General features: G+C 29.8%; 3 protein-coding genes across 5 annotated transcripts; 1 reads left to right on the top strand and 2 right to left on the bottom strand.

The window, feature by feature from the left end:
• The first annotated feature begins 5,335 nt into the window (after positions 1-5,335).
• Positions 5,336-8,059, top strand: LOC145187262 (regulator of MON1-CCZ1 complex-like). 2 transcript variants are annotated; one of them, XM_090080389.1, is made up of 2 exons: positions 5,336-5,472; positions 5,963-8,059. In XM_090080389.1, exon 2 carries the CDS (start codon positions 6,031-6,033, stop codon positions 7,936-7,938), a length of 1,908 nt encoding a protein of 635 aa, XP_089936515.1. In that variant the 5' UTR covers positions 5,336-5,472; positions 5,963-6,030; the 3' UTR covers positions 7,939-8,059. The 2 variants fall into 2 exon arrangements, with proteins under 2 accessions (XP_089936515.1, XP_079919731.2); XM_080063605.2 differs by lacking the exon at positions 5,336-5,472 and having other exon boundaries at positions 5,800-8,059.
• A 933-nt stretch (positions 8,060-8,992) lies between these two features.
• LOC145184176 (transmembrane protease serine 11D-like) lies at positions 8,993-11,015 on the bottom strand. Its single transcript, XM_090080390.1, has 6 exons — positions 10,843-11,015; positions 10,559-10,687; positions 10,287-10,478; positions 10,020-10,202; positions 9,486-9,806; positions 8,993-9,240 (listed from the first exon to the last, which is right to left on the bottom strand). The coding sequence occupies exons 1-6, from the start codon at positions 10,883-10,885 to the stop codon at positions 9,116-9,118; spliced, it is 993 nt and encodes a 330-aa protein (XP_089936516.1). The 5' UTR covers positions 10,886-11,015; the 3' UTR covers positions 8,993-9,115.
• A 4,071-nt stretch (positions 11,016-15,086) lies between these two features.
• LOC145187292 (small ribosomal subunit protein uS3-like) lies at positions 15,087-18,262 on the bottom strand. 2 transcript variants are annotated; one of them, XM_080063641.2, is made up of 6 exons: positions 17,059-18,262; positions 16,651-16,875; positions 15,877-15,971; positions 15,572-15,759; positions 15,310-15,490; positions 15,087-15,173 (listed from the first exon to the last, which is right to left on the bottom strand). In XM_080063641.2, exons 1-6 carry the CDS (start codon positions 17,086-17,088, stop codon positions 15,170-15,172), a joined length of 723 nt encoding a protein of 240 aa, XP_079919767.2. In that variant the 5' UTR covers positions 17,089-18,262; the 3' UTR covers positions 15,087-15,169. The 2 variants fall into 2 exon arrangements, with proteins under 2 accessions (XP_079919767.2, XP_089936517.1); XM_090080391.1 differs by lacking the exon at positions 15,087-15,173 and having other exon boundaries at positions 15,306-15,490; positions 17,059-17,220.
• Between the last annotated feature and the right edge of the window lie 1,097 nt (positions 18,263-19,359).

Here is a 19,359-nt window from a genome sequence, read left to right on the forward strand (position 1 = left end):
TCTTAGTCTCATTAGAACATAAACTCAACAGTGTATATTTCACTTGGACTAATAGTTTTAACATCTCATTGAGGAATATAAAACTGTTAACATTAAGCCAAAACAAAAACTTGACTTCTCAACTTGGGTGTTTAACTAAGAATTTGTGTATGTGACGTAATAAATATCAGAATTATCAAATACTTTAAGGGCCTAACCAACGATAAGAGACTTTTCTTTTTTTTTTTTTTTTTTTTTTTTTAAGAATGTTTAACAATTAAATTTTTTCCTTTGGTTGTGATATTTGCATTAATTAGAGCTGCAGCTTGATCCACAACGTTTTATAAACAAATTATGGAAGACACCGCGTGGTCAAAGAATTTAGAAACAAATTCTTTACAGTTTTTCTCAATTTCCATTTTATTATAAATGTTAATTCTTGAGCCGAGTTCGTAACTTAACATCAATTTTTATTGATAAAAACTCGCGGCTATGAAGAAAAAACGGGGGAATTTGCGTAATTTTGCCGAGTATGTAAATAAAACCTCAGGCAATTTTTTGGTTCACTATCAGGAACTTCTATCAAAATATTTTAATGTTCAATAAGATTATTTGCTTCAGGATGATTGAGAAAAGTTACAAGTGGAAACTTTTATGATTTTAAATCAGTTTCGCTTTTATTTCGTTTTTGTTTATCTCAATTCAGTTTTTGTTTTGTAGCTAATTTTAGTTTTGGTTTCTATTTCGTTTTTGAACCTTAATTTCAGTTTCTATTTCGTTTCAGTTTAAAAAAAAGAAATTGTTTTTATTTCGTTTTTATTTGGTTGCACATACTATAACCTAATATAAAGTCTAAGAGCATGGTGTATTCAGTGACTAGTATACCTTAAAAAACTAAGAAATTGAATACACTAAGCAGAGCAGATGTAAATACACATTACTAGTCTGTCTAAAAATATTTTACAGTAAAACAGGTATAAATTAATCAATCAAAAATGACTATTGACTTATAACTTTATCAAATATTAGGATAAGACTGTCACGTAGTGATACAGTTCATTGGTGCACTAGCAGCACCTGATTCAATTTCAAAAATCCCCTCATACACAAAGATTTTGACATACGGTTGAGTCTAGAAGATATAAGGTAACCAGTTAACGAAAAAATTCTCTCAACATACGTTTCGCTCATTGGAGCAGCAGTTTTTATGCTTTGCTAGCTGGAGTAAGCAGATTTTCAGCTGTAGAAAACAATTCTGCATATAATACCCTTCTATTCTTCCAAAAAGTAAATGAATCCTCAACATAAATGTCTTTTATCTTGCTAAAATATCTGTTAATTTCTCTTTGCACATCAATAAGTGTTTTGCTAGAAGTAGTAGAGCTGCTTGATGTCAGTGTCATATTCTGGAATTCTGTTACCTTGTTGAATAAATGTGGAAATCGTTTCATCTAAGGTGAAACCATTTTCTTAGCGATGCCACCAACATTGTTATTGCTAGTACCAGCAATAGGAGTAGTTGCCTAACCATTACTATCATCACGGTTTTTCCTGCTCAATGCTAGTCATGCTGACAATAAAAAACATTCTGCTTCCTTCAGAGCTGCTAGATCAGGTGTCAGAAAGATAACTATAGTTATCTTTTTGTTTAGATAACAATTTAAAATGCCAAATCAACAAGCCCTAAAAAGTCGTGTGTATAATTTTTATAAAAAAAACATGAAGATGGAAAACACGTTATTTGGAACCATTTCAAGATGGAGGGCTACTCAAAAGCTACAATTTATAGATATATAAACAGTTACGATCAAAATAAACCATTGGGTTGCAAAGCTGGAAGTAGAAGAAGGCCTACTCTTAATACGCAAAACAACTGCATCAAATTAAGGAAAATGTTTAACAATTGAAGAGGTGTGTCACTTTCAAAGGCTTCTAGAAGACTTGGTTGTAGCAAAAGCACCATCGGACGAATCTTAAAATGCTTTAAAAAGCCTATTCTTTGTTATAAAAGAAAAAAAAGACCAAGCAGAACTCCTGAACAGAGGCTTTGGGGTCACCGAAAATGTGGTCGACGTTATTCAAAATATCGCAACCATGAATTTATTATTGACAATGAGTCATACTTTACTTTGTCAAATAGCACACTGGCTGGTAATAATACATACTATTCAAATAATCAAAAATTGACACCAGACATTGTTAAGTATTATGATGTTGCAAAATTTGAAAAAATCTCCCCTCGAGGGGTCACATCTATTTACATTGTTCCTTCTGGCCAAGCGGTAAACCAAGAGATCTATTTAAAAGAGTGTTTACAAAAGCGCTTGCAACCTTTTATTAATAAATATATCGAGACATCAAGTATATCTTTTGGCCTGATTTAGCAACATCTCACTATGCTAATTTGGTAACAAAATGGTTAAAAACCCAGAAGATACCATTTGTTCAAAAAAAAGACAATCCAGCAACCTTACCAGAAGCTCGTGCTATAGAGGATTTTTGGGCAATGCTTAAGCGGGATGTTTACAAGAATGGATGGTCTACAAATAATATATCAAACCTTGAGCGTCGGATTCGTTATTGTGCCAGTAGACTTGACCTAAATGCTGTACAAAAGCTGGTACAAGGTACCAATACCAGACTTGATCAAATTCGAAGTTATGGAGTCTTGTGATAAATCTATTTTTATTTTAATTCTAATAACATACCAAAAAAAATTTTTTTATCGTGTTTATTTAAGTTTTTATTCAAGTTTAAAGCCAGTCTCAAATTTTATGGAACAGGTGTTATTAAAAAATATAAGGATTATTTTATTATCAAATTACAATACTTTGTGGCTTAATTCACCTTTAATTATAATGGAGTGATTTTAACTGATTGTTCCCTACAATAACATTATTTTAACTGAATAAAAACAGCGGATAATTTGATGCACTAACGTAATAACTCCTTTATTTAAAAGGATTCTTTTATTGGAAAAATATCAACGCACTTCAATCCGTTAAGACTTTTATCCGTTAACTTAACGGAAAAGCCGTTGGTGCAATAGCGACGGATTGATCTGTTACCCAATTCGTTGTATACAACGGATTTTTTTTGAGAGTGTATAGAATTAGTTTATATGAATAGGTCAAGAGATTTATTTAAATATTGTGTTTATATTATATTATATATAACAGCTATATGTATCAGATTTATTTAAATATTGTGATGAAATTTATTGAAATGATGTTATATCTGAAAATTATAACGTCATTTTTCAAGATATAACATCAATATAACAATAAACATTGTTGTTATATTGACGATTTATCTTGAAAAATGATGTTATATTGTTCAGATATAACATCATTTTGATGTTATAATAACGTTATATTGATGTTATATCTTGAAAAAGGATGTTATATTTTTTAAACATAACATCATTTTGATGTTATAATGACGTTATATTGATGTTATAATGATGTTAGTTCGCGCAACTTTGTCGTTATATTTTTTTATTTTTATGTATTACAAAAGAAATATAAACAGTTAAGGATAAATAGCTTATACATAAAAAGAATATAAATACAATAAAGAAAAATAACTCGTCACGGCTTAAAGAATTCAGCAAAGCCATTTTATGGCAAACCGAAAGAATAATTAAGTATTTAACATTAACATAATATGATTTAGCTGTATATAAACTAAAACAAATGGGTTATTATGTGCTTTTTATGACAAATGAAATAGTATATGAAATATGAAAAACGAAAACATGAAACATCTGGCCGCATTTTGCAAGATAATTATAAATTTGAATAACTTTTTTAAAAGGTTTTGCTTTATCAAATGAATTATGCCCATTAGAAAATACACCTACTAAAAAAATAATGCATAGTGGAATATATATTATGAAGCTTATAGAGTAGTCGAGGCAAAAAAAAATGCGACATCGAAAAAAATACTAAAAAAATACACAAATATAAGGCTGGTGAATGAAGGACCAAGGAATTGAATGAAACCAGATCTGAACAAAAAATTTTATTTCAGCTTTTTTATATTTCGCTATACTTTTTTTTAATCATTTTAAAATTATCCTTACAGATCTATTTTGTCATTGACAGACTTTGTTTACACGAAAAAAGTTCCTAAATTTACAAACTTTAATCTTGAAAAAATTATAAAATCTGTTCGTGCTGACAACTAATTACCTTTACATTGGTGTAAATTGTTTAGTAATTTGTCAACACGTGAAATAGTACTTTATAAATATAATAATAGTTTAAACTAATACCACATGATCAGAGTTTCTGTTTTAAATCTGTCGGCAGCCTTTTTAATAGATTTTTTGTTGACGGGTAAAAAGTTAGAGCTTGTCGGAAACTCGCATGGCTCGCTGATTTCTGCGGCCTCTGTGACGTTAAACAATGAGTTGCACGTCCATCTCTTATACTTCCATGCTGATACAATTAAAAGTATTTTATCCGACAAATTCCAGTCATTAAAGCACTTTGTTACACATGATTACACATGATATGTAAACGTGATTGAGGTGGTTCATCAACAGAAAATCCTGATCAATATTTTACTAATTGATAAGATGTTTGATGTTTTTTAACTTCAAAGTCACCACATTTATAACAAAAAAGGTTTGGAGAGTTTTTTACAACCATAAAGATAAAAATAATGATTAGCCATATTTAGAGTTGATAAAAAGCATAGAGAATAATCCCTGCAAACCAAGGTTATATTAATTAAAAGCAAACAAACAGATATGCCATTTATCAGAAATACCAACCTAATAACAGTTGATTTTATTGTCAACCTATAACATTAGAATGTATTAGCAACCTGATAACAGTTGAATGATTTTAAAAGAAATTTTTAATTTTGGATAAGAAACTTTTTTTGGCTTTTTAAATGTGAGAAATTGGTTATTTTTATTATTTTCGGGATTAGCACACTAAACAACACAGGAATCAGCATAACAAATAACATAGGAATTTGGTAAAATTATTGAAAAGGTTTTTTCATCGTTAGCCTGTGTAATTATTTCCCACGGTAACTTTCAACTACCTAACTAATATTTTAGGATCCGTAAATTCTTGTTAGAATACGGACCTAACTGAAAAGTCCTTAAAATCTACGTTGAAACTCATCTCGTCAGTATCGACTAAGATTAAGAAAGTGTAATCATATGGGGAAACAAAAAAAATAAACCGCAGTCTCAATATTTGACGGTGAATCATCCTGTAATTTCAAAGTTTTTATGGTAAAGCTACAGTTAAGCGGTCTAAAATAAATTTACATTTTCGCTTTTAAAAATACGGTGGAGAGTTTAATGCATTTAATTAGAACAATAGTATGCACGCATGAGTGATTTCAAAAAAGAAATAAATTTTTAGAAGTGGAATTAAATAAAGTTTAGAAGAAGTGGAATAAAAATAGTACAGAGCGCTTGATTTTAATTTACTATATCTTATATTTCTATAAAACTTAAAAAATTGTCAGGTAAACACTTGTTATTATAATACGGCTATTTTCATAGCCACATATCTCTTAAAAACACATCAGCATGAACAATTATCATATAAACTTATATTCTTTAACTATTACAAATAACTTAAGTAAATAAATAATCAAAAATAAATCTACGCATAACATATTAAAGTAACAAAGTAAAAACAATATCATAAAAATAACATAATAACAATAGAAAATGTTATATAAAAATTACACAGTACCAAGTTCAAAAAAAAAAACTAAAAAAACTACTTTGAAATTTATCTACTTTGGTTTTATCTACTATTCTATGATACTTTTAGTCTCCGCGAACGAGAGCGTAAAAAGCGAAAATGTAAATTTATTTTAGGCCGCTTAACTGTAGCTTTACCGTTTTTATATTTAGCTATATGTGATGCATAAAAAGATTATTAGTTCATGAAATAAACAAGACATTCTGGTGTTAACATAAAAATTTATATGGCATCTTATTATTTAGAGTTGGTACAGAATTCATTAACATTTCCGCCTGTTTCCAAAGATATCAATGTGTTCTTTGATGAATGCATGAAGCAGGTGTTTGCAGTTTCGAATGACAATGACAGGACTCGCGTACAAGTAAAGAAGTACGACAGTAACTTAAATACAATATTTCAACTACAGAACAAAGGACATGTAATTTCTATTAAATTTTCACCCAATCAGTGTATTTTAGCAATTCAAAGATCTGTAAAATCTATAGATTTTGTAAATTTCAATGAAGGAGCAAAGTTTGAGGAGTATTCTCAAACATGTAGAGGTCGTTCAACTCAAATTATTGGTTTTTGTTGGACAGGCAACAATGATATTGTCTTTGTTACAAATCAAGGAATTGAATTTTACCAAGTACACAGTGAGAAGTATTCTTTGAAGCTACTCAAAAATTATCATACTTCAGTAAATTGGTTTGTCTTTCTTCCTGATATTTTCGTGTTATTACTATCATCTGACATAATGGGAAATATGATACATCCTTATCTTTTTAAAAATGGTTCTATTACTAGATTATCAAAGTTTGAAGTTGAGAATCCTATTTGTTCAAGGAACCCTCAGCCTACTGCATTGTTAGAACGAGATGTAACAGTTGCTAATATTTATAATAATATTTATGTAGTAGTTTTACGAAATCATCCTCGTTCATTAAATTCTATTGGTGCTGAAATTGTTTTGTACCAGTTACAAAAGGATGGCCCTGCTAAAAAGACAGCTGTTTTACGTTTAGGTGCAGTTGGGAGGTTTGCTGTAAATGTTGTTGATAACTTGATAGCTGTTCATCACCAAGCATCACGAACATCAATGATATTTGATATTGGTTTACAGGGAGAGTTTGATGGTCAAGTGACTTTTTATTATCCCGTACTTTCACCTCTGCCCATTGAGCCTGTGTTCTTTAATTGCGATTCCAAAGCTTTTGAAACCTCAGAACAAAGCTTTACTTGTGAAACTTATTCTGCAAATTGGGTTGTATTTCAACCCAATATTATAATTGATGCCAAACTAGGATGTCTTTGGAAACTTCAAGTTAAACTATCTTCACTTGCAAATATGATTAATGACAAAGTTAAGCTTATAGACTTCCTACTCTTGCGATCTGGAAGTAAAAGTGTTATTATATCAGTTTTAAATCAGCTACTTACACCTGGTTGTTCATGTAATCTTGGTATCATAACACAAGTTTTTGATAAATTGAATAAAGTTTATTCAGAATACCTGGAACTCAATAATACAGGAACAGCACAGGTTCAAGAGACCACTAGAGAAAATGAGTTTACTGGATTTTGGTTCCAAAATCAGTCAGTTATAGAGCAAAGTGACATGTATGTTAGTGTGTTCCAACCTTTTGTTGAAAAGGAATGTTCTTATAAGACAGTTATTGCAGTTTTGTTAGAGTATATTCGATCATTAAGCCATTATAAGATCTCAGTGGAATATTATTTAAATGAATACCTTATACAAATTCTTTCTGATCAAAAATTGTACTATCAACTGCACCAGTTTATACAATATCATGTTTTTAATGATTCAAAATCGTTAGCTTTTTTGCTTCTTTCCTTGCAAAAAGAATACCCTCCAGCATTTAACTTAGCTTTAGATATGCTTAAAAGATTAGGCAGCAACCACGATGATATTATTGAAGTTTTGCTAGAAAAAGACGGTATAATTTCTGCATTAAAATCATTGCAAGAAAATGATATAATTGATTTGGTTGCTCCACAAAAATTTCTAAGCGCTGCTTTAGCAACAGGTGATGATCTTGTGTTTCATACAGTATTTACTTTTTTTCAACAAAGAAATGTTAAGCTCAGAAAGAGCACAAAGTTTGTTCGGAGTGAACAATGCGAAAAGTTTGAACAAATTTTTGAAGAAAAATTTGGTAAATCTTGCAAGAGTATTGATGAAAATTTACTAGAAAAGTCAGAGGTTTTGCAGATATAAAAGTGTAATATAAAAATTAAAAGTTGACTTTTTATTCTTGTGTGTATGTTTACATTTTGTTGCTAATGTTATTTTTTAATATTTTTTGAATAACAAATGATTGTCACATGGCACAGAAAAATAGATAGAGTTTTTTGTATTTTATAAAATCTAAATGTTTATATAGGAAAAAAATTATACAAGAGCTGAAATAGTCTTAAGAAATCAAAAGTTTAAGCTAACTTTAGTTTAAACAAAAAAGGATGAACAATTAAATGCTTTCAAAAAGTAATGCAATCTACCACAACACTATTTTGGCTTCGACCTTTGCTTATTCTAATAATGAAAACTTAAATTTAGTACTTCAACAAATGAAAATGTAGACAGTGAATTTGAGCACAAAAAGAATGAAATTTTTCTGGATATCTAAATTTGATTTAAATGACGCGGGTTTTTAGTTCACTGCATAACCGAAAATGGGTCAGGACAAGCCATAAGAAGTTAGAGCTAATTTTATATGAATGAAAGTGTTTTTTTTTTTAATTTTAGCTCAAATAACAGGTTTCTATAAAAAGAATAGTTCCTGAAAATTTCATGCAAAATGGTCAAGTAGATTGCTGAAAATTAGAAATGCAGAAAAACGTAATCAAAGAAATTATATTATATACCTATATCTTGTATTTGCTACAAGCATTATAAGTTAAGCAAGATAAACCACAGCAGCATCTCTATATAAAAAAGATGACTAATCTTCAACATCTCTATACAAAAAGATGACCAATCTGCCAACTAGTAGAACTTTACTATTACTGGTGGCTGCCTAATTACGAGGGTTATAATCAACTAAATTCAGGTCAGTGTTTGGTAAATTAGTCTGATTAGCAGAATACAAAGACAAATGCCAACTTTTAGAAAATGTTGACTTGATGTTTGTTTGTAAAAGCAAATTATACAAAATTAGTATTACAAAACTTGCAATTTTAAATGTCAAGTTTGAGCTGGAGATTAATTATGAAATCTTTATTTTTGTTGCTTAGGGTTAACTTTGAGTGGTAAAAAATAAAAGAGCCTTAACTTTTAGTCATTTGTACCACCGCTTGTAATTTTCCCAATTTTCTCAATAAAAGTAAGACAAAAAATGTATTTCCAAATTTAAAAAAAAACTATTCCGTAAAAGCAAGCTAGTAACTGTTCAATTTTAATTTTGCAGTATCGTTTCAATAATCCAATTTTTATAGGTTACAACATTTGAATACAATCCATACGAGTGGGGACTTCCACATTCAAAGCCCGATGATATTATTCCGGTTGCGAACCACAATCCTAAGAATTAAGGTTGTATTTCTATAAACAATATGATGATGATGATGATGATGATGATGATGATGATGATGATGATGATGATGATGATGATGATGATGATGATGATGATGATGATGATGATGATGATGGTGGTGGTGGTGATAGTGGTGATAGTGGTGATAGTGGTGATAGTGGCGGTATGGTAGTGGTAGTGGTGGTGGTGGTAGTGGCAGCAGCAGCGATGATAATATCTTTTAACAGCTTACCTTTTTTTTGACAAGCTAATGCTCCACCACTATCTAATATGCAAGCATCAATTTTACCAAGAGGATAACCAGCACACAATGTATTTTCTTCATTTATGCGCCCGTTATATGCTTTGGGCTGATTGCAGATCGCATTTGATACAATTGGTACTTGAGCATTTTGAAGAATCTCAGGTTGTTTACCATTGATGAAGGATTGATGTCCCCAACCAACTATTCTACACAAATCGCCTTCACGAGCTAGATCAAGTTCATCCGGTAGGCACAAAAAACCTCTACTTATAAGTGTTGAAGAGATCGGTGTCTCTAGCTCTAACAAAGCTGAAATGTAATAAGAAAATAAATTTCGTTTTTTTTTTTTTTTTTTTCTCTAAGAACTTTCACTTTTTTGTCTCTTTTTTACATGTTAGCTTTTTTCTTAAAATTTCGCAGATTTGTTACAAAAAAAGTTTCGTTTTTAAAAATCAGCAGCTTTTGTTAAGTAAACAATAAAACAAATTTGAAAAAATTGAAAAATGTTCTAAAAGAACTTGCCTATATCATTGGAACCAACACCAAACATTCCTTTTTTTTTATTGTAAAACACGACCTTAAATTTGTTGTGAATAGTTATTTTCTTCACTTGATGAGCAACCTCCTTGGAATCTTTTGTTGAAAGAAGATGATCTCCAGTTAGTACTTTCCAATCAGAAGCGTTGGTACTAGTATGTTTTGAGTCTAAATTTAACAGATTAAAAAAAAAAAAGAAAAATTCATCAATGCAAGTTATTGCAAGTTGTTGCAAGCAAAAACTTTACGAACCGAAGCAATGAGCTGCTGTTAAGATGTATCTATTCGTGATAATCGAGCCTGAACACCACTGCTTATCATTTATTCTTAAACTAACATGCCAAGGCCATTGTCCCTCTGTACTATCTTCTCCCCCCACTATGCGGGGTAATATTTCCTTCTCGTTTTTCTTTAAGTAACATTTTAGTTTAGGTTGCATTTTTCCTGTGAAAAAAATTTTAACATTAAATTACGTAATTCGTGTTAAAAAAACTCTCACATTAGTTGCAAAAAATTAAAAATACCTTGGCATCTAGAAGCACAGTATTTTAGAAATGCAACTGAATTACATGGATTTGGAGCCATTCTCTCAATAGTATCGCATTTTTTTGATATAGGAGTAATGCTTTTGGCCTCATGAAACAACCAACTCACTATGTAAAGAAATATAGTTTAAATAAAATCATTTATTTTTATATCTATTAAGTAAATTTACTCTCAAATAAATTTTCCATTAAGTTTGTTTGGTTGAAACACCTCATAAAAATGTCTAATGAATAATTAATCCGATTTTAGAATTATGTCTTACCATCGAGGGTCAGCAACAAAACAATTAAATTTAATAAAACCATCTCTTAATTAAACGAAACGAATACTTAATTAAACGAAATGAGTAGAAATTTGTTTATAAACAACTTTCAATTTTCCTTTAATAAAAAAAAAGACATGTTTAAAGTAATATGGCGTACCACTTACAACACATCGATGATATTTTTTGTCTGTTGTTTTTTTAAACTTGATAATTAGCTCACAGTCAAATGCAATGTGATTTGTTGTGATTTGTTGCCATGTGGTAATGTTGCTACGAAAAAACAATTATGAAATTATAATGAAAAGTAAGCTTGCTATTTGAGCTATTTTATTTGTTAATATTTGTTAATATTTGTTATTATTTGATATTTTTTATTATTTTTATTTGATACTATAAATTGATTTTAGAAGGCACAATCCTCACTGAGTTCTCATGGTTTATGATCAGAACTCAAAAAACTACTAAGAATTTCTAGAAATCGGTATAGAACTATCATGAATTATTTTAACGAAGTTTTGGTTATAGAAGAAGACATTCACAAAGCTGTGAGGAAAGAAAAAGAAAGACGTTATGAACATAAAATTTGTACCTAATTCGTTTTTTGCATTTTTTTTTTTTATAATTGAATCGATGTAAACAAAAACGTTCTAAGTCATTAAATAGTTTTTATGACTTAGAACGTTTTTGTTTACATCGATTCAATTGTCAAATGATTTTGTCAGAAAGTGTTTTTTTTTTTTTAATACTTTAAGTGATTAAAAACTATTCATTATTTGAAAACTGTTTAAAAAAAACAAAATTTAATTAAGATATGCATTAATATAGTTTTTTCCATTATATTATGAGTTTAAGCTCTGTTGCACAATTAAAACTATTAAAATACGCAGAATTTAATATTTAATTCTTCAAAACAACTTTACACATAAAAAAATATTCTACAGTTACCGTTGTGTGACCTAACAAAGTCTTATGCTTTAAGAAAGTCCTAATTTAAGAAATGAAAAATTCCATATATAAAATAAACATTTAGAGAAAATAACTTAGTTATTTTAATTCCATATCTAGTTAGCTAAAATAGATATCTAGCGGCGGCCGCTTGTGGCTTCGCTTCACGATCGGCGGTGTCCTCGAAAACATTGTGCTCCTAAAAAAAAGATTCTAGCGGCGGCGGCTAATTGGATGGCAGAAGCCAGAACATTTTAACACCAGAAAAGTTTTGGGTGGCGACCGCCGTTAATCAACTCAGATGTGACGTGTCCCTTTTTTTTTCTGGTATCTTATATTATAGAAAATGAAAATTGTAAAAACAGCAGAAAAATTATTTATTGACTGCAGTTGGGTATCAACTAAGCACTGACGAATAATGTAATTAAATAGCGATTACCAAATTAAAAATTAAAATACCGAATAGTACAAACATTTGTGCTCGACCGAAAAGCAGATAGAACTTAGTTTGCGCTCAACCAAAAAGCGAGCAGTAACTCGTTAAACTTCAATAGCCGAAGTTTAAAGAATATTCATCTTAAGCCATGATTCTCACCAAACCAATATTAAATACTAACATTAGTATAATATTTGAGAAAATAAAAACTGAATATAAACACCAAGGATTTTTTTCCAATATTATGTTTCAAAATTGAATTTTGAGATGTGAAGATCAGCTTCTCAACATTTGTAGTGCTGATATTTGATCTGGTCCAAGTAACAGTTTGGCCAGCTCCAGAGTAAATTTTCTGAGATGAAGATGATGATCAAGGAATGGTAAACATTTTTCTGAAAATAGAAGTTAAGTTTGGTACTTATATACTACAGGTTCTTGCGGTGCTCTTTTATAACAACAAAAGATCAGTGCCTAAGTCTGGCGTAGGAGCTAATAAAGATTTTCGAGTTCTCCATCAATTTCAGAAGTCTTTTTTAACTGCAAAACAGATAAAGTTATTTTAAAAAAAGTAAATTAAAAAAAAAGAAGTTTTAAAATTTATTGAGTAATTAAATTAAATATAATATAATATTTACATTATCACCAGATTAACTCAGATGATGCAATTTGTAAAAGTATTGACAATACGTTAGGGTCGTTAAGTGTATTTTTACATAAGGAGTAAAAATCTCATAGCCACATTTAAACATTCATTTAAGATTTTCACTGGGGGCTAAAAAAAAAACATAGAAGTAAAAATCTCGTGCTTCACCGGTATAAAAAGTCCTACTGGTGCTAAAACCTAAAAGTAAACCTTTTTTTGAAAAGCGTCTATATAGATGAAAATTTATAGTTCGTAAGATTCAAGGAAAAAGCAATAGTTTTTTTTTAAAATTAACCATTTTACTGAGAATATGTTTAAGATAAAAAAAAAAGTTGAAGAAGTAGCAGAACTAGCAAGACGTAATGGTGCAGCCATTGTATTGTGAGGAAAGAACTGAATTGCTTTCTAAGCAATAGACTAGCAAACTTATGGGACCCTGTATCAAAGTTTGATAAACTCAAAAGCTCTTCTTATCTCATAAAGGTTTTAAGACAATGTTAAATAATTTTTTATTTAAAAAAAGCTTTGCTCAGTTGTTGCAGTTGTAACCGGAAATTTATTATATATAGTAAGCTCACTTTTATCAAAAATAGTTCAGTAAACTTCATAATGGTTTGACGGAAAGTTCATTTTAGAAAACAAAATGCCCTCGGTTGGTTAAACAGCATACTTTCTTTGACAATAAAAAAAACCATTTCCAAATTCCTAAAAAAAAAATGTTTTGAGACGCAGTCGGAGTGCTTTCTTAATCCATTAGTTTATCAATGACTTAAAAATACAAACATTTGCTTATTTTGGTATTGTTAAAGCATACTTATGAACATGTAAATCAAGTATTAACTTAATTTTATTCTTTAATTTTACTAATATATTTTACAACTTTTTGCTTAATTATGTTGGGGCCAGTATAGTTTGGGAGCCCAGTATCATTACAACTGCAACAGCGGAAGTGATTATGGTCTTAAATTGAAAAAACACCAGCTTTCCAAATTAAACTTAGAATTTATGTGGAAGAAATTGAAATAAGTTTAATGCACTGACCGTCTCGATCATTAGATTAGAATCCAATCAAGTGATAATAATAGCCAACTTTTAAATAAGTTCAAAAAATAGACTAAAATAATAACTAGATGCCCTTAGGGAAAAAGTTCCAAGCGAAATTTAAAGCAGTTAAGGAAAATATACCGACTCTTTTCGCGAAACTTGCGGATGAAGTAGAGGATCACCGCAGTGAGCTGTAAAATGACAAATCTGATCATGACTTTCAGCCTGTTACTGGCTGTATAATTCTTATTACAAAAACGCTTATTGAACTGTTAACAAGACTGTTTGGAAATAAAATACATAAAAAGACACTTAACATAAATCTAAACGAATCATTGAATTAGTTTGTCGAAGCTATTGCTAACGAAAACATTTCAATGAATTGATACAAGTGTACAGAGATAACCTTGTTCTCATTTGAGCTTAAATTTTGAGCCACATCAAAGGACAAACGATCAGGCAGTTGCTCAACCTTTCAAAGTCTGAGACAACTTTATACATCCTCATTTATTTTTGCAACTTAAAGTAGATTCGGTCAGAAGTATTAGTTCTTACGATCTTAAGCGGTCTAGAAATATTCCAAGTTGTAATGCGAGCATCTCTGGGTTAACAGAAATTAGTTGATTATCCTTTCTCAATATCAAATTTGATAGGAAGACCGAAAATCCTAAGTAATTACTCCAATAAAAGCATATCTTAAAGAACATGACGAACAGTTAAGTTAGGAGTCTATACTGGTTTATAAAACCCAAAACACCTTTGCAAATCTACAAAGTTAGCAACAATCTACTTTGGAAGCTCATAAGATTATAAGTTAAAGACTATAAAGATTAGGTCATTAGAACAACTTTCAGGTTCTTAATTTAGCAACTTTAATAAAGTTTTGACTTAAGTTCACTATCAGATGGAATACCTTGACAGCTAGAACTTAAAATAAAAAGGCATAGCTGATTTATTAATATAGGAAACCAAAGTTATCATGAAAAAATCTCAACTCAACAAAAATTTGCAACTTTAAGCCGCATACTGAATATTATTAATCATTAAAACACTTGGAAGTTACTCAAGGAGTATTCAAAGCTACAGACACAATCTTAATTAAATCTAATAAAGAATTATAATCTAACTTTTTTATTTTAGAACTAAAATGTTCTCAATTATAGACACTGGAGATATTAGTGTAGAGTTTATTTTTCCACATGTAAAACCTTTTTACAAAATCATTTGGATTGGGTTATCATCTTCAGGCTAAAATATTACCTAAACAAAATAAACAAACAAAAATTAATTCAACTACAGGGTAATTTCTTTAACACTTTTATTAAAATAAAACTGTCTTATCAGTTTAAAAACTAGTAAATTAAGTTGAAACTCAAATGAAACAAAAAGGACTTACATTACAGGCTGTAATGGAACAAGATCAATCTTTCCACCTTTCTGTTCTGATGAAGGAACTTGAGGTAAAACTTCTTCTTTTGGCTCAAGAATAGATACATGATCAGGTAATGGTTTTTTAGGTCCAGTTTTGCCTGTGGGATCCCATGGCAACATAATTTTAACTTTGATTCCAAGTACACCTAAAGATCAAAAACTATAACGACTAAGATTATTATTTTGAATAATAAAATGAAGAGCATTTTTTCATTAAAAGTCTATACCTTGTCGAAGGTAAACATGTCGGACAGCAGTATCGATGTATTCCTGAATTGGATATCCACTGTGAATCATGAAACCATCTGTAAATTTCATAGACTTAGCGCGCTGTCCTCTTAATTTGCCAGAGACAATTACCTCACAACCTTTAGCTCCACTCTCCATGATGAAACGTACAACACCATAACATGCTCTAATAACAAATACTTTTTAAAATTGAATGTTGTTTACATTTAAATGAAAACATTTTTTAAATTATTTATTTTGTAACCATTTAGACTAATTAAGATAATCAGACATTAGTACTTACTTTCTTACTGGTGCACCAGCTAAAAGCTTGTATCTTAGTGATTCACACTGAGCAATTGCACACAAGCCACGTGTAGCAACTTTTTCAGCATATAGCTATAAGATCAATAGATGAGGTAAAAGAAATAATCTTTTTAATAACAAATTTTTGAGTTATGATTGTTAGCAAGTGCAATCGTTATTAAAAATTACGCTATGCATTTCAAAACAATAATTTGATAACTATAGCTGCAGTTATGCAGCTAATTGTTTTCAAACTTAAGAAATAATTATCTTAATTTTCATCTATGGTGCTTATATCTCAATGGTTATTGTCCATTTACATAAGTTGAGATCTACACTGAGAATTTTAAAGCAGCAGAACTCTGTTTTTTAAGGCCGCACTACTTTTCATGCAATTTCTTTTGTGTTGATTGTTCATATTGCTAATTGTAATGGTTTTAATCACACAAACTTGATTTGGCAGTTCCAAGTAATTTTGCTGAGATTTAGTGATTACAAAAAAATAAATAATAAGCAAAATGTCTATAAAAGATTTCATCTTTTATAGACATTTTACTTCATGGAAAAATAAAATATGAACTACAGCATATCAAAATATGGTTATATGAAGTATTATGCAAAACATGAATATTTCTATAGAACAAATTTGGTAAACTGGCCATTCTGAGACTATACAGTATATGGCTTTGTAACTATAATTAATTTTTAACAATACAAAACTCTGATAAAACTAAAAAATTCTTCTTTAATATTAGTTAACATTTATCTATACCTCCACGCTTCCTTCAGGGAAGTTGAATCTCTTCTGAACAACTGATGTAAGTTCTCTAATTCTTCTTCCTTTTTCTCCTAAAACATTTTGAGTTCTTGTGGCAAGAATGATAATTTCTGTTCTTAAAGGAGTAACTCGCACTTCCACCCCACTATAACCATCTTCAGCAAGTTCACGTTTTAGGAATTCGTTCAATTCTGCCTTGAATACACCATCAGCAACAAACTAAAATTACAATATGGAATAAACCATTTTATTTTTATATCCGAATATATCCTTGCAATAAAAAAACAACACATATTTAAAAAAATGTTCTCGTAGCACAAAATCCAACATGAATAATTTCATTTGACTATTTAGTTATTATTCGACAAATTGAGCTGATAACAATATGTTATTTTGATGCACCTTCCTCTTTTTGGTGATTGGAGCCGCCATCTTGAACGATAGGCACTTTTAAAGGGTTAAACCGGGACCGAATTTCTTTAAATCTTTCTCTATATCCAATGCGCAAACTCCAAAGCCAAAGTTGGTATCTTTCTTTAAAAGACGATTTCTCGCTGCAACCAAAAAATAGTATGATTCAAATATTTTTTTATATGTTATGCGTTGCAAACGTTTTTTTTTTTTTTTTTTTTTTTTTTTTTAATTTAAGCGAATTTAGCCACTGATCTTTTGTTGTAAAAAAACTCAGATTATTATTCAGCATATAATTGCAAGAAACTGAATTCCAATTATAAATGAATTGGAATGCAAAAATTCGCTAAAAAATTCTTAGTTTGGCAAGTAATTTGTGAATGTGGTGAAAGAAGCTCTTGCTTTGTGACTACGGGAACAATTAACACCAAAATATACATAAAAGATTGTATCAAGAAATTTCTCAGAAACCTCAAGAAACGTCTTTTGCCGTTTTTAAGAACACACACGGGTAACCCGTTATTTTAGCCCGATTTAGCATCATGTCACTACTCTGGGACAACTTTAAACTGGATTAGAGAACATAAAAAAGATTTCGGTGAAAAACACTGCAATCCACCAAATTGTCCCGACATACGTCCTATCGAAAGATATTGGGCTCTTGTCAAAAGAAAACTAAGGTTCAATGTAAAAGAAACTAAAAACATTAAAGACTTAAAAACATTGAATCAGAGAAACTTGATGTAGTTGATTAAATATCAAAAATGATATTTAATCAACTACATCAACAAAGAAAAGAAGCGCTTCTTCTTCTCGTCGCAAGTCTGTCAACCTTGCGGCAAGTCAATGAACTGAATTTGTCTTGAAACTGGTAGCGAATATTTTATAGATTTTAATTTGAAGACAGAGCCCTTAACTCGTCCATAGGTTTGCTGACAATATACAAGCATTAATAGCGTAACGTATTTTAACTTTGAAAATTGATTTTGATGTAATAAAATGTGAGGTTGATATGTGAATCACTTGATCAATTTTCCCAACGATCTGATAAGTCCCCTCATAAAAAAAATCAAGTACTGAGTTAGAGATTTCCTTCAGATTTTAATTAAACAATGCCAGTCTCGTTCTCTTAAAACTGGTTGAAGTTTTCTGGAAGAAAAGGTATTTGTTGACAATTGCTAACCAACTTGACTATGTTGTCAAGTTAGTTAGCAATTGTTATTTTAAACTAAAGAAACAGATATTAGGTATAACATGATAATTGCTAACCAAATTGCAACTGTTGGCAGCATTAAACATAGAATTTATCAAATTGCTTGTTCAGATATCTCAAATAATTAGCATTTATAATTTATATACGTTTAAGTTCTTAACTACCATAACCCTATGTGTTAAAAAGCTAATAATACAACTCCATGGAATGCAGCTGAGTTTCTTTTTAAGATAAAATATTTTGGCAACTTAGCATCGTGATAAAAATATTTAATTTCTGTAAAACTATAACCATAATATAACAGTATAGTATATAACATAAGTAAAAAAAAAGTAAAGATGATTTAAATATTTCTGTATTAAAAAATTTATTAACACATGAAATTTTTTAAAGGTGTTTTTACATGAATTTATATCTTACGCTAGGAGTGATTACCCCTACACTTTAAGAGATAATTTAAATTTGAAAAAGATGTGAACTTAAATATACCATATATTTTTTGATGACATACGTAATGTATCTTGTCAAAAAATCCTCTTAATTTTTAAAGTCGTTATGAATAAAAAGTCAAAAACAATTGACTTAGCTATTGAGCTGGAATATTACAGAGAATTAAATTCAATGTAAAAATTTTATATTTTCTTTTTAATATTCTTATTAAATATACTCATTAATTAGATTTATGCAATAAATAAACAGAGGGAACCCCTTGAGTTTGTACTCAGCGCTCAGCTAATAGTTAATGCAGCATGCACATATCTGGTATATTGCTACAAAAATAGAAAATTTATCAAAAATAATAAGACACCATTGCTGCTTAGTGGGCCTTCAAAATGTACGTACACAGGTATGGGGGACTATTTTTCTCAAGGATTATTCCGAAAACTCGATCTTTATGTTAACAAAAAGCAGTGATTTTGTCATATGAATAGAATCGATAGTTAGCTTTTTTCCGATTTTGGTTACAGAAAGAAGCAGAGTTCATGGCTGTTTTCCATAATGTATTCGATTTAATAAGGTCAATAATTGTGGATCTATAATAGAATAAGTAAAAAATACTCGAAACAGGAATCCTTTCT

Source organism: Hydra viridissima, unplaced genomic scaffold (genome assembly GCF_058129835.1).
Source record: "Hydra viridissima isolate aposymbiotic clone 2 unplaced genomic scaffold, HvirCarnegie_v1 scaffold_2, whole genome shotgun sequence".
In the NCBI taxonomy this organism is placed as follows: Eukaryota; Metazoa; Cnidaria; class Hydrozoa; order Anthoathecata; family Hydridae; genus Hydra; species Hydra viridissima.

Bases quoted from the DNA above. Each gene is read 5' to 3' on its own strand.
- LOC145187292 (XM_080063641.2), bottom strand. From the start codon at position 17,088: ATGGCGGCTCCAATCACCAAAAAGAGGAAG. The intron at 16,876-17,058 runs GTGCATCAAAAT...TTGTAATTTTAG, and splicing joins CAATCACCAAAAAGAGGAAG to TTTGTTGCTGATGGTGTATT. The intron at 15,972-16,650 runs GTATAGATAAAT...TTGATCTTATAG, and splicing joins TCCCTGAAGGAAGCGTGGAG to CTATATGCTGAAAAAGTTGC.
- LOC145184176 (XM_090080390.1), bottom strand. From the start codon at position 10,885: ATGGTTTTATTAAATTTAATTGTTTTGTTGCTGACCCTCGATG. The intron at 10,203-10,286 runs GTTCGTAAAGTT...TGTTAAATTTAG, and splicing joins AACAGCAGCTCATTGCTTCG to ACTCAAAACATACTAGTACC. The intron at 9,241-9,485 runs GTAAGCTGTTAA...CTTAATTCTTAG, and splicing joins ATTAGCTTGTCAAAAAAAAG to GATTGTGGTTCGCAACCGGA.
- LOC145187262 (XM_080063605.2), top strand. From the start codon at position 5,944: ATGGCATCTTATTATTTAGAGTTGGTACAGAATTCATTAACATTTCCG.